At 29.3% G+C, this 13395-nt stretch overlaps 1 protein-coding gene across 4 annotated transcripts; it reads right to left on the bottom strand.

Annotated features, from left to right (window-relative positions):
• Positions 1–4934: 4934 nt before the first annotated feature.
• On the bottom strand, positions 4935–13036 carry LOC129987826 (TD and POZ domain-containing protein 3-like). Of its 4 annotated transcripts, none has more exons than XM_056095787.1 (3): positions 12895–13036; positions 8203–10509; positions 4935–5162 (listed from the first exon to the last, which is right to left on the bottom strand). In XM_056095787.1, the coding sequence occupies exon 2, from the start codon at positions 10139–10141 to the stop codon at positions 8222–8224; it is 1920 nt and encodes a 639-aa protein (XP_055951762.1). In that variant the 5' UTR covers positions 10142–10509; positions 12895–13036; the 3' UTR covers positions 4935–5162; positions 8203–8221. The 4 variants fall into 4 exon arrangements, with proteins under 4 accessions (XP_055951762.1, XP_055951763.1, XP_055951764.1 ...); XM_056095788.1 differs by having other exon boundaries at positions 8364–10509; XM_056095789.1 differs by having other exon boundaries at positions 8203–9424.
• Positions 13037–13395: the final 359 nt, after the last annotated feature.

Here is a 13395-nt window from a genome sequence, read left to right as displayed (position 1 = left end):
GCGTTCCTTTAGACTTGATTTATCATACCTAGATTTGTACCTTTGATTTGTACCTTTGTACCTAGATTTGTACCTTTTATTAATCATGCTGTATACATAACAGATCAAGTGGGTTCATAATCATTTTCACAGATATGGTATGTTTAACCTCAAGAATTCATTGTTTTTATGCTCTATTGTGTTAGTTTTGTTTCCTTGTGTTATTAGCACAAGATATAACACATCTCCTTGATGTTGTTTTACATTCTGAATGCCAGCCCATATCGTAATTGTTGCTGGATATTTTGTGCCAATTGGCGTTGAAATGTAATGAATAAATACAATATTAAGAGTGGGATCAGTAATTAAGTTAATTCATTGTTAGCTTAGTACCGGATCATACCAATAAATTTGAAAGAAATTCTTTTCGGTTTTTCTAGTAAAACATTTATTTTTTAGTTAAAAGGATAAATGTATTGTCATTAGGAAGCAATTATTTCATTACGATTTGAAATTATCTAAAGTAATTCAAACATTTAAATGTTTGGATTCGCAGATAAATTTTAAAGCAAAATATACTGATTTTCAAAATTTCTGATGGACAGTTCGTGATTACATTGAATATTTATTAATATATAGGACATGATTGTAATTTAATGACTATTTTATAGCAATTCCCTTTTGACACCTTTATTGTTAAAAAAAATCGTTAAATCTTAACAAATATTTTTCTCCTTTTGGGAAACACACAAAAAAGCACTTCTGTTCATTTATTATTAATAAAAAATATTAATTTCAATGAATTAAATTATGATATTTTATTTATAACTAAAATTCGTAGATTATTACTGTTTTAAAATCTTATGTACTAATAATCAACAATATTTGCATACTCTTGATCATTTAGCATCGATTCGCAAATGAAATTTAATATTGATTTTTTTAGTTTTCTTAAAACAGTAGCGTAATTCTTGGGTTCGAATTACGAGTACCAACATCATTGAATAGTTCGGGAGAAACTAGTTCGGGTTGAGCCACAGCAATCAATATCTGTCCAATCAAGCTCATGTCATTACGTCCAGGAGTTATTGTGGAAGTTTTCTCACGGGAATGGTTATTCTTGGCGAGGTTCATCTCTTGGAACATAACAGCTGACGAGTTCAGAGAGAGGAAGATTATTTTTACATCGATGCTTCTAAGAATTCGCGCCTTTATTTTTATTACATATCTTCATTAAACTCCACGTGTTTCATCGAATTTTGTAGTCATTCATTTCCAGATGAGCTGAATTTTTCAAATCTTGTAGTATTGAATTCTAGATAAGTATATACATTTAATGATAGTTTAAACTCTAATTTAAATGTTAATTAATTTTCTAATTTTTATTTTAATTAAACCTATATTAATTTCTTCTAAAATATTCTCTTATTTCCTGATCCAATTCCCACTTTAACTATTTCTAACATGCGCTCCAGAAAATTGATGATTTTTGCATTTTCTCACGCTCTAAGTGAAGGGATAAAAATCTTTAATGCTTACAACATTCTTTCAAAGATACCCACTATTCCCTTTTCTAAGTCGACACGTGTAAAAGTAATCCCTATCAAAATATAGTAAAATCACTGAAGGGATGAATTTCTCTCCCTTTTGCTCTTGTCTTGCGATGTAGGTGGACGCATCTTTTACCATATTTTCTTGTACAAAATATGCCTCCTGGGATATTTTTAAAAAGTTAAGATAAAATTAGTTAATATTCCAAAGGTCTCTTCTCTGCCAATCGGCCAAACAACTGCTAAATATATGTTTACATTATACATACACGTATATTATATATACATACACGTATATTATATATATATACAAACACAAAGTGAGAGTATGTTGTTGTATGTAATAATATTTTAAAATCTAATTTAAATTCCTTATTAATTCCCTTATTTCCTAATTTTTATCCTAATTTAGCCCATAATAATTTCATTCAAAAATGTTCTCTTATTTCCTGATTCCAATTCCCACTTTTTTATTTAATTATTTCTAACACGAGCTCCAAAAAAATTAATGATTTGCATTTTCTGACGCTACGAGCAAAGGGATTACAATCCCCACACATACGCCCTAAACCCCGCACATACTTTTTTAAAGATACCCAAGTTTCCCTTATTTAAGTCGACAAGTGGCAAATAAATCCCTATCAGAAGATTATAATAAAATCACTAAAGGGACGCATTTCTGTCTCGTTTGAGCTTGTGTCATGATGTAGATTGATGCATTGTCTTTTCGCTTGTCTCTTCCCCATAATATGCCTCGCATGTAAAATAAATTGAAGCACAAAATTTCTTCTTTTCGGACATGCATCTACAAAATTGTGTTTATATTATATATATTATTTTTCATAATTATTTATTAATCTATCGGATTAAATTTTGATTTCAGATGACACCATGCAATGGTAGAATTGAGAAATACGGATTTTAAAATTTAATAAAGGAATTATAATGGGAAAGCTGAAAAATAAAATATATTATATATATATAAATGATAAGGCATCCTAATAATAAAATTGAGTTTTTACAAACTACTTCTATTTGCTTATTCAAAATAATTTGTATATATATACGCGGAAATGAAAAGCGCAGAGAAGTATCGATTTTTTTTTCAATTAATTTATTAATTTCTCGAATTATAAGTTTTGTTCAAAAGAGATAATTTTATCATGACGTTTGTAAATCGGAAATTTCTTAATTTTTTTAAAGGCCACACTTGTCAAAGTTAGCCGTTCGAAATAGTTTTTAGAAAAAAATTAAAAATAAATTAATTTAGAAATGATTAGAAATTTTTTAAATATTTAAGAAAATAATATTTATTATTTACAACGGAAAATAAAAATATTTCAAGTTGAAAAATTAACATATGCTTATTATCTTATGAAATAAAGACAGAAAGATTGAATACAATTTATTCGAATTATATGATTTTTTTCAATCTGAGAGAAAGAGTAATTTTTACAAAAAAAAATCAGGATTTCTCAATCTCATATAGAATTTGTCATTTGAATTATTACCTACCTACTATACAAACAGTTTAGGAAGCTTCTTTCAATCCAATTAAAATTTTATATTCAATTTTTATCATTTCAATCTATCAATGTTTGTTATTTCCAACCGTTGATTCGAATTTTGTTTCAAATCTTAAACTTTTAATTAATAACCATGCATAATTACCAAACTTTCCTCAAGATATACGATTGAAATCTATTGATTACCTCTCTAGATATCCAATGATATGCATCACCTTTGGCCGAGTTTATTTTTATCATCTGCAAACAACAACAATATAAAAAGGACTCTTGTAAGTTAGATTATTCATGTGAGATTATGTTATTTTAGTTTGGGGTTTTCGAAGCCTCAAAATACCCGGGCAGAAAATAAAAAGCAGGATTATCGTCCTAAGAAATACGAAGAAAATGGGAGTCAACGCGAAACGGCGAGGAGGGAATCAAAAGTTATATATTTTTTCTAGCTGGCAAAAAATGTTTTGGTGCTCGAAAAATTTTGAAATGGAAAAAAAAAAAAAAAAAAAACTCATCGCTTTTCTAGAAGTTGACGATTTCCCTATAAAATAAACAGGTGATCATTCCAAACCAGTTTAAACTGGATTTTCTCTAATAATAATAAACATATTTTTAAAAATTTGGTCTTGAGAAAGTAGTTTTGATGCTCTACTATTTTGAGATCAAATAAAATATCATAGTTTTCTAAGTATCAGCACATGCGTAATCACGTAGTCGGGTGATTGTTTCAACCAAGTTTATACTGCTCTTTCACGAAAAAAAAATTCTGGCCTCCAGAAAAAATTTTTAGAACTCGATTGATTTTAAGTTAAAAAACATCGCTTTTGTTAATTGCGAAATATGAGTCATGTGAGAACGTGATGTTTTTCTATGAGCTTGATACCACATGACTTTAAAAAAAAAAGTTCTCGCATGTTATCGTAAAATTTGTGATAGCAGATTTCATTTCTTTTATTTATATTTTCAGCAATTAATTAGTAAAAGGTAATGTTTCGAACTTTAGAAGGCTGCACTTTCTTATTCTTCAGTTTACCTCATATGTGGCGTCAATGTGACTCTTCAGGTCTAAGAAACTGATGATTCACAAAGAACGACGCTGGGTCTCAGTTTACTCCTTTTTTGTAAATACAGCACAAAGAAATTGATCTTTGCTTCTTACAGCTGTAGTATTTTTTATGGTAAGTTGTTTGAATTTTCATACAAAAGAAAGCTGAAATCGTAAGGTATCGAATCTTCTGATGATTCGCATTGAATTCTAAAATTTAGAAAACTTCCTGCAGAGAAACAAAGGCAACACCTAGTCTTTAACTTACTGTTGGAATGTAGATACAATATGGACAAAAGAGACGTCGATAGCGATAGGATTATAGTTGGTGATACATGAAAAATCAACATGGTAAATTTGTGCTCATGATTCTAAAGATATAAGTAAAAAATGAAATAAAACTCATCTGGGATGAATATATTCAATGAAAAACGTTAAAAAAATAACTACAAAGTAAGAAAAAAGTAATTGAATTTTTAACCCTTTTCACTCGAATAATGCCTCTCACTCACCATCCAAGACGGTGCATCATTTTGAAGTTTTATTTATTTTTGTATTTTGATTGTTAAAAATACCTACAAAATATTAAAAAGACGTAAATTTAATTTTCCCTTGTATTAAGTGAATAGTTATGCATCGAATTACTTTACCGATTGCAAAGGGTTAAAATGCTTCAATTACATTAAAACTCATCAATTAGCTAAAAAATGAGAGGGAGATTTTTTTTTAAAAATCTTGCAAAAATTATTAAAATTTCGAACCATATAGAAAGAGGATTGGGACAATAACTAGAAAGTATGATAAATCAACGCAATAAAGTAAACACATTCATTGAATTTTTAGTAATACTTTATATATTAGATTCAATAATAATACAAAGATTCAAAGTTACATAAAAAATATAACCGTTAAAAAACTGTATTGTGATATTTCTTTAAAAGTGTCCGATCTTTTGGATGTCGCAATATAAAAAAATTGAATAATCCCAAGAATATATTTTATCCATAGAATGAATCATCGTTGATTACAGAAGCCACATGCTGGACTTCCGAGCATTTTTATTTCTATCTGAAATAAAAAGGAATGCAGGCACTTTTAAAAAGAGATTTAAAATGTAACATGAATCATATAACCATCAAAAGATTAGCAAACTATTTTGAGAAATTTCTTTAAAACTTTCCTATTATATAAATTTTACAAGATTCGAAAGGTCTAAAATCCTAAGCAACTGCTTTCTCTATTTTCTAATAAGAGGTTACATTTATTTAAAATAGATTCTTTAAATAAAGCGCAAGAACTAGCCCTTGTCTCAGTTTTCGAATCTAAGATTTCAATGCATTCAGGTTAACACAATGTGGTTTAATCAAGGTTTTAATGCTTTTGAAATTCTTCTAGCTGAATAATAAATAAAAGACTTTCATTAAATGACGAGTTCAGTATTTGTAATTCTAAGTTTAAAGCAAGATTTATCTAAAACTTTTCTTTCTATTAAATTTAAAATCGATATCTTCATTCTATTATAAACTTGTGGTGGAATGTAGATTATTATGATCCGTGCACTGGAAGCAACAGGACGTATGTTTTCAGGAACATATCTTTAATAATCACATTTTGCACTAAACAAAGACAAAACATTCAAGCGCGCAGCGTAACAGAACAGCATATCATCACATTCTCATTACAATCGCAATGCACTATGGGATGCGTACCTAATCAAACATCGCCATCTAGTATCCAAAAGAGAAGACAGTAATGCAACTGTTACAAACTTTCAATGAATAATTTTGTGTTTTCAAAACAAACTTTTGTAGAGAAAATATGAATGTAGGCCTTAAAATATCCAACTGGATTAAAAACATGAATTTTATAGAAATATTCGTTTTTTTTTTGTTTTGTTTTTTTTGCAGTTTCAAAAAATAGGTTAATCAATTTGTCGGTTGGAATCGGCCTGTCTCCTTGAGGCATTTCCATTACCGCCAATTTTATGAAGATGCGACAATGAATAAAGAAGCTACAGAAGTGTCTTTTTTTTTTTTTTTGGCAACTGAACATGTTAAATAGATGAAATAATACCAGCGTTAATTTATTTTAAATTTATATCAGACTGATTTTTTTTTTCAATTCTTACTATTAGTTAACACACTCCCTATATATATATATACATCTTGTTCAAATTTTCAGTCGTTAATAAAATACTTTTTATTCATCCATTCAAGTTCAAATACATATTTTTTAAACTTGTAGTGGATGATACTTGATGTTAATACAGTTTTATTTTTCAAATATTTATTCATTAATTAAAGTTAATTAATTTTTAATATTTTAAATAGAGTTTTAGCAGTTTGTAATGAAAATTGAGATCAACAGGCAGTAGCTCAATCGGTAAAATGCAAGGATTTCAGTACTTTTCACGTGAAGGTGAAAAATGCGAGTTCAATTCTTGCGATGAGAAATTATAGACCACCATCAGCTTCATAAATTAGAAACAAAACAAAATAGAAAGCGAATAAATAGTAACAAACAAAAATAATAGTCCAACACCATATATAGAAAGGAAAATGGAAAATGCAAGGAAATTTGCCTTCTATTTTGCCACTTAATATTGTAATTCTGTCATATATATACATTAATTGTAATTATTTAATAAAAAGTAGCTAAAATAAAAATTTTCTTTGTTGACCTAAGTAGGAATTGACTTTAAATATTTTTTATATTACTTGTTCATGGTAAGATATTTAAAAATTCATAAAACTACTCGACCTTTCATTAAATCCAGTTATTCTGGCATATAAAATTTGTTTAAGGGGGTAAAAGTGAATTTTAGTGTGCACCCAGCTGCGCCAACAATGCCAAGTCGCCAATAAAGATGGCGGACAAAATAAACAAATACTTCCGCGAAACAGTTACGGTTACTATTTCCCGCCATCTAATTAGAACTTTTTACTGATAAGTTTTTTTTTCATACTGCCCGGTGCCTTCTACAGATGCCTTCGGCATCTGTAGAAGGCACCGGGCAGAATTTTTTAACTTAAAAAAAACATCCTACGGCTTCGCTAGCAGCGGAAGCAGGAACCTAGTAGCTTCGCTAGCACATTGAACATAAAGACTGTGTGGAAAACAGAAACAGTACATAACCAAGAGAAAAGAAAAAACGGAGAAATAAGCAATCGGAACATTCTCCATACAAAATTTCAAACAAACATACTTTCCCCACCTTCATCAACTTGTAAAAAAATATATTCCACTCACCCTCCATCCATTCTGCCGGTTCGATATCAAACCATTCTCAATACAATATTTCAAACAAGCATCCTTTCCTAATTTCATTAACTCGTAAAATATATATGTATGCATATTTAACTCGCCCTTCATCCATTCTACAGGTTCGAAATAATCCCGACATAACAAATTATGAAGGGAACCAACAGTTATAACACCAAAAGAATTACGAGAACTGCGAAGAATTCCATTTGCAGCTGTCTGAAAGTGAGAATACAGACGATTTTTTTAAAGCGAATACTGAAAATTAAAAATTGCAAAAGAATAAATATTTTCTGTTCGTATTCACATTAAAAAAAGAAAGAAGAAAATAACTTTTAATTATAAGCTTAAATTTCTTTATTTAATGAATTTTAATTATAATAAAGAACAAAAGTAAAATCTTTAATCGATATTTTTTTAATATTTTTAATTTAACATTTTTCATAATTTAATTGTAGTTTAAGTACAACTCAACCATTGCAAAAAGTAGTAAACAAAACAGCAGTACGGTTGCTATAAGAGGGATCCGATGGGTTGCAATATTGGCGACAATCGGCTGGTGCACACTAATCTTCACTTAGGCCTTTAAGGGTTATAAAATATCTAAATTCAGAGCTATTACGGAATAATTATGAACAAATATTTTCATTATAGTAATGCCAAGTAGCACAGCCTGTCGTACAATATTGTGCGATATTATATAATATTAAACAATATTTCACTATATTAAACAATATTGCAAATATAGATTAATGTCAAACAACATATGTATGCTACTAGGGCTAACATGATGAAAGAAAACAGAAATGAAGACGTAAGATTTGAAAATATAAGTAATATTACTTACAGTAATCAGAACAACTCTGTTAGCTTTTTCTGTTTCTCTTACGCATTAATAATGTGCAAAGAGTTGTTATAATCAATCGGGGGTGGTTCTCCACAAAATTCTCCCATTCGTCAGAATTACAAACTGCTTCAACATTTTCCACAATGTAATTTTGAACATACCTCTTGAGATCGTTGTCTTGATGTTTGTCAGCTAGGAGAAGAACATCACAGCAGTTCAAATGCTGGAGGTTCTGCTTTAAGAAGTCAGAGCACTTCTGCTTCAGTGAGATGATGTTGTACTTGTCAGCTGCAAAGTACAAATTTTTGGCTCTCTCATATTCAAGGTTATCTAAAATATCCGAGTACATAAAAAAGAGCATTTCACGCACTGTATCAGCATCTAAGTCTTCGATTTCGACAAAATCGTTCGTTTTTTCTTTCATATCAGTCGTAAACATAGACTTAAAAACTGGAGATTGTGCACTCAGAACGACCTTGTGAACTGGAAAAATTTCAGTGGCTGTCTTGAGTTTGGCATCGCATAAGATACCTTCAATGAACAATAAAATCAAGCCATCTTTCAGAGTAGTTAACCCTTCTATGTAGCGTTCTTCAGATAAAGGACTTGGATTCGTTGCGTTAGATGTTGCCATTTGAATACCTTGATATTCGTTTTTGTTTGTCATATCACCGATTTGAGTTAATTTGTTGCCAGCAGAAAAAGTAATCGGATTCGTTGAGTTAGATGTTGCCGTTTGAATATCTTGATAGTCGTTTTTGTTTGCCATATCACCGATTTGAGATAATTTATTGCCATCAGAAAAAGAAATAGAATTCGTTGCGTTAGATGTTGCCGTTTGAAAATCTTGATAGTCGTTTTTGTCTTTCATATTCCTGATTTGATTGCCAGCAGAAAAAGTAATCGGATTCGTTGCGTTAAATGTTTCTATTTGAATATCTTGATGGTCATTTTTGTCTTTCATATCCCTGACTTGAGTTAATTTATTGCCAACAGAAAAAGTAATAGGATTCGTTGCGTTAGATGTTGCCGTTTGAAAATCTTGGTAGTCATATTTGGATGTCATGAGACCGATTTGAGTCAATGTGTTGCCAGCAGAAAAAGTAACTTGGCATTTCAGAGTAAGCACATCATTTGGAAGATACACTTCTTTATTCTTTATCAAGGAACTTCTCAAGAAGGAAAGAGGAGCACAAAATGGTTTTCCATCGTAGATTTCTCCCTGACAAGATATTAATTTATTTTTAAAAACATTCAGAATAAAAACTTTAAATTTATACACGTTCATAGGTTCATAAATGGCAGGCGTAATTTCAATCTCCAGTTTACCATCTGTATTAACACAGAGGTATATGGAAGAAATAAGAAAATCTTTTGGTTGTGACTTAATGGAAACTTTTTTTTTACAATTCGTATTTACGCTATTAAAATTTTTAACTGTCCCAACAAAAGTTATACATTTAGTATTGATTCGGGTTCTAACAGAACATATCTTTGATATTGGTATCGATCCCTTGCTTTTCCACATTCTACAACGAATGGTTAATGTATCATCAGAAATAAACAAATGTTTCTTACTGATATAAACATCTTCTTTATTGGCGCACAATGCTACATGCAAATCAAAATTGCCTTTATGGAATGAAATTTTACGACATAATCTTGAATGTATGACAGATTCATCACCAGCGATAAAGGAAAGTTCGGAATCTATTACAAGACAAGTAGGACCTAAATCATAACATTTTCTCTCAAGATAACAAACAACGCAATTTTTATAAGCAAGAGAATTGCTAAACAGCAGTAAGTTCCACTTAGTACCAAATATTGCATGAACATAAAAAAGAGGACTACGCAGAGCGGATTTAGAATTATTAAAACTAAAACTGAAATTCTTAATTTTCCAAATAAATGTGAAGCTTTTTCTTGTATCAGTCATTTTCAAAAGGAATAATCATACTCCACGAGATCAAAACCAATTTTTATCTGCAAAATGTCAAGAAATATTTGTTTTGAATATTTTAATCACCACTTTTGCTTCTTGTTGGTACGAATGGCATGATGGCAGTAGAATGACATGAAAAACAATCACAAGCACAGACCTTTTGTTTTACTTCAATTGTATTGAATGAATTAGTCAAATTCAAACTCACTGGACAATTATTTCAGTAATTTATTAAAATAGCTTCTCTAGAATAGCTTCATATTTTTTCCATTTTTGTGTGTGAAACTAATTATTCCCTTTTAAACATTGGAGGAAATGATTAAAGATAAGCAAATTCTTTCGCAGTTCGGATCCAGCCAATTCTGATGGGAAAAAAAATTTATAAATTTCTCATAAAGACATACGTTACATATTTTGATTTTAAATATAAATCCATATTTTGATTAAAAAGTTTTTTTCTTATGTGAAATATTTGAAGCTTGATTCGAGTGCATCGAATAAATTAAAATTGATAAAAAGTTCATAAATATTATTTAATACTCGAAAATTGGAATCATTGTATTTGTATTAAACTGTCACTTTGAAACATATTTTAGATGTTAAATTTCAAATATTTTAAATAAAAAATGCCAGATTTTAAAATTCTAGAAATACATTTAATTGCGTTGCTGGACAAAGAATGAAAACTCTGAATTGTCCCAAAGCAATTAGAGATAACCACCACTTAAGTTACTAGATGTATGAGATGATAAATGAAACATTCCGATGTTTTCGCTCTTTATTTATAAGAATTAGATTAATAATACAGAAGAATTAAAAATATATTTGATCGTATATGCAATGCTTCATTCGCCTGTTTTATTCTGAACTTAACTGAAGTTTTCATATTTTACTATTTTCATTTTGGGACACTGACTAGGGGAAATATAGAAATGAATTTCTAAAATTCTAAGCAAATAAAATAGTAAATAATAAAAAAATTTAGAAAGACGAAAATTTTTTAAAAAAGGCAAAAAAAATTTTGCTATAACTGTATCGCTTTATTCCTGTCTTTTTAAGTGCATAATTATATTAAGGATATCTGTTTTATATAGAACGAAAGCTGCAAAGTGAACCCTTCAGAAGACAAATATTAAATCTAATTATTTCTATTATTTATTTTAAAAATAAAACAAAATATTCAAAGCATTTAACCAGTTAGCAGTTGCGACCTCTTCGGAAAATACATATCTAAATTGTCATAAACATGCATATATTAATAAATATAATAATTAAACTATTATTAAATAAATATAATAATTGCTACTGAATAAACTCGCCATAACGCAAAATGTTATACATTTTCCAATACTAGTATACTCGTCAAGAACGGTTAATTAGTTAATTCAAATAAATGATACTTTCCCAATCCAGTATTCTACTTCTCTAAGATATACAAAGTGGATGATGATGACAATTTCTTGCTTATTTATTTAACTGTATATATATAGCAAAAATGCAACAATCAAAATCATTTTTAACTTAATGTTATTTTAAAAGCATTATTTTAACTAACTTATTTAAAAATTAAATCGAAACATGTTTAATCTTTCGAACTTTTTTTTTCTTTAAGGGGAGAGAGTTACATGCATAAAAATTATGCTTTAAAAATTATACAATTTTTTTATCCAAACGATACAGACAGGACTTTACTGATCTTAACTATAGATTTCGATTGCTACTCAAATTAATTGTATTGTCCTTAATTTAAGTATATATAACCATTTAATTAGTTTTGATGAGCAAAGGAGTGTTAAATATTAATATGGGTTATTCATTTATAGTGAAACTATCAACCAAAAAAAAATCAATCTTTAAGAAAATAAATTAAAAGTAAATATTTCCCGAGTCAAAATTAATAAAAGATGCGTTGTATTTAGAGCACACTAAAGCCGCTACATTTAAAATACAAATGAACTTAATCAAATTAGAAATAAATATTAAGTTTAAATGAAATAAATAATTAAAAGGAACAATAAGAAGTGAAATACAAATCCTTGAGCCAATATATTTCGGGTTACGAGGTTTGAATATTTAGACGAAAGTCAGACCCCTCACAGAAAAAAATCCTTGGTTTGAATCCCTGCCTGAAGGTGACTCTTGAAAAGTCTTCAGACCATATTCATCTTTTCCTTCTTTTTTATTACATTTAATTCATTAATTCATTTAAAAAACCCTTTGCATTCGAATGATGACTCTTACTTACCATTCAAGACAGAGTATCACCTTGACGCTTTATTTATTTATTTAATTTTGATTGTTAAAAATACATGGAGAGTAGTAAGAAGATGCAATTCAACTAAATGGGAGAATTCAACTTAAAACAATTACGTATATTTATTTTTCGGAGCAATAAAGCAATAATAGTATTACGTGATAATCGAATTACTTTTCCGAATGCAAAGGGATAATATTTATTTCTAATTTGGTTATATATAGAGTATAATTTCATTTCTTATCTTATAACTAAAATTTATTCATAGATTATAATTCGATATAAAAATTATCTTCATAAATTATTACTACCACTCGATTGTTTGAATTCAAACAATATTATATTTCTCAACACAAAATGTATCATCTCACGAAAGATAGTACAGAAAACTATGCTCTGGTTTCTGTTCAATATCGTGCTAATCTTTCACTTTTTACCAAGTCACAGAAAGCTGAACAGTCAAATGATAATATAATGATTAACAAAAACTTACCAGAACCAAGATCATGTGCTTGAATTCCATGTAATACAATAAGCGATAAAAATCGAGATGAAGCAACAGCCTTGCCAAAAATAATCATTAAAACTTTTAGTTATATAAATATGTATAAGTAACTAGCACGTCAGCGATAAGCGTATCGGCAAAAGCTGGAAAAGGGAAATTACCAATAATAATTGACGAAATGTTGGCTACTAAATTTGGCGATATTGAGAATTAATGGCGCAAGAACCATGTGTGATCATACTGCGCCAAGCAAACGGTAAAATCAAAACAGATTATAAAAGGCATTTGAATATATGGTATCAACGTAAAACTAAAAGTCGTGATGCCTGGTTGGTAGGGCGTTGGATTCGCATCCCTTGTGCTGCGAGTTCAAACCCTGCCGCCCGAACTCTCCGAGGATATGGTGCCTGAGGCACGTATAAATCAGTCGTATACACAAAGTTCTCCAAATAAAACCGAGACAATACCACTGGGGGTACTGGATCAGAG

This window comes from Argiope bruennichi, chromosome 10 (genome assembly GCF_947563725.1).
Source record: "Argiope bruennichi chromosome 10, qqArgBrue1.1, whole genome shotgun sequence".
Classification (NCBI taxonomy): Eukaryota; Metazoa; Arthropoda; class Arachnida; order Araneae; family Araneidae; genus Argiope; species Argiope bruennichi.
This window is presented reverse-complemented; position numbering and strand designations above follow the sequence as displayed.

Coding starts and splice junctions, on each gene's coding strand:
- LOC129987826 (XM_056095787.1), bottom strand. CDS start 10,141: ATGACTGATACAAGAAAAAGCTTCACATTTATTTGGAAAATTAAGAAT.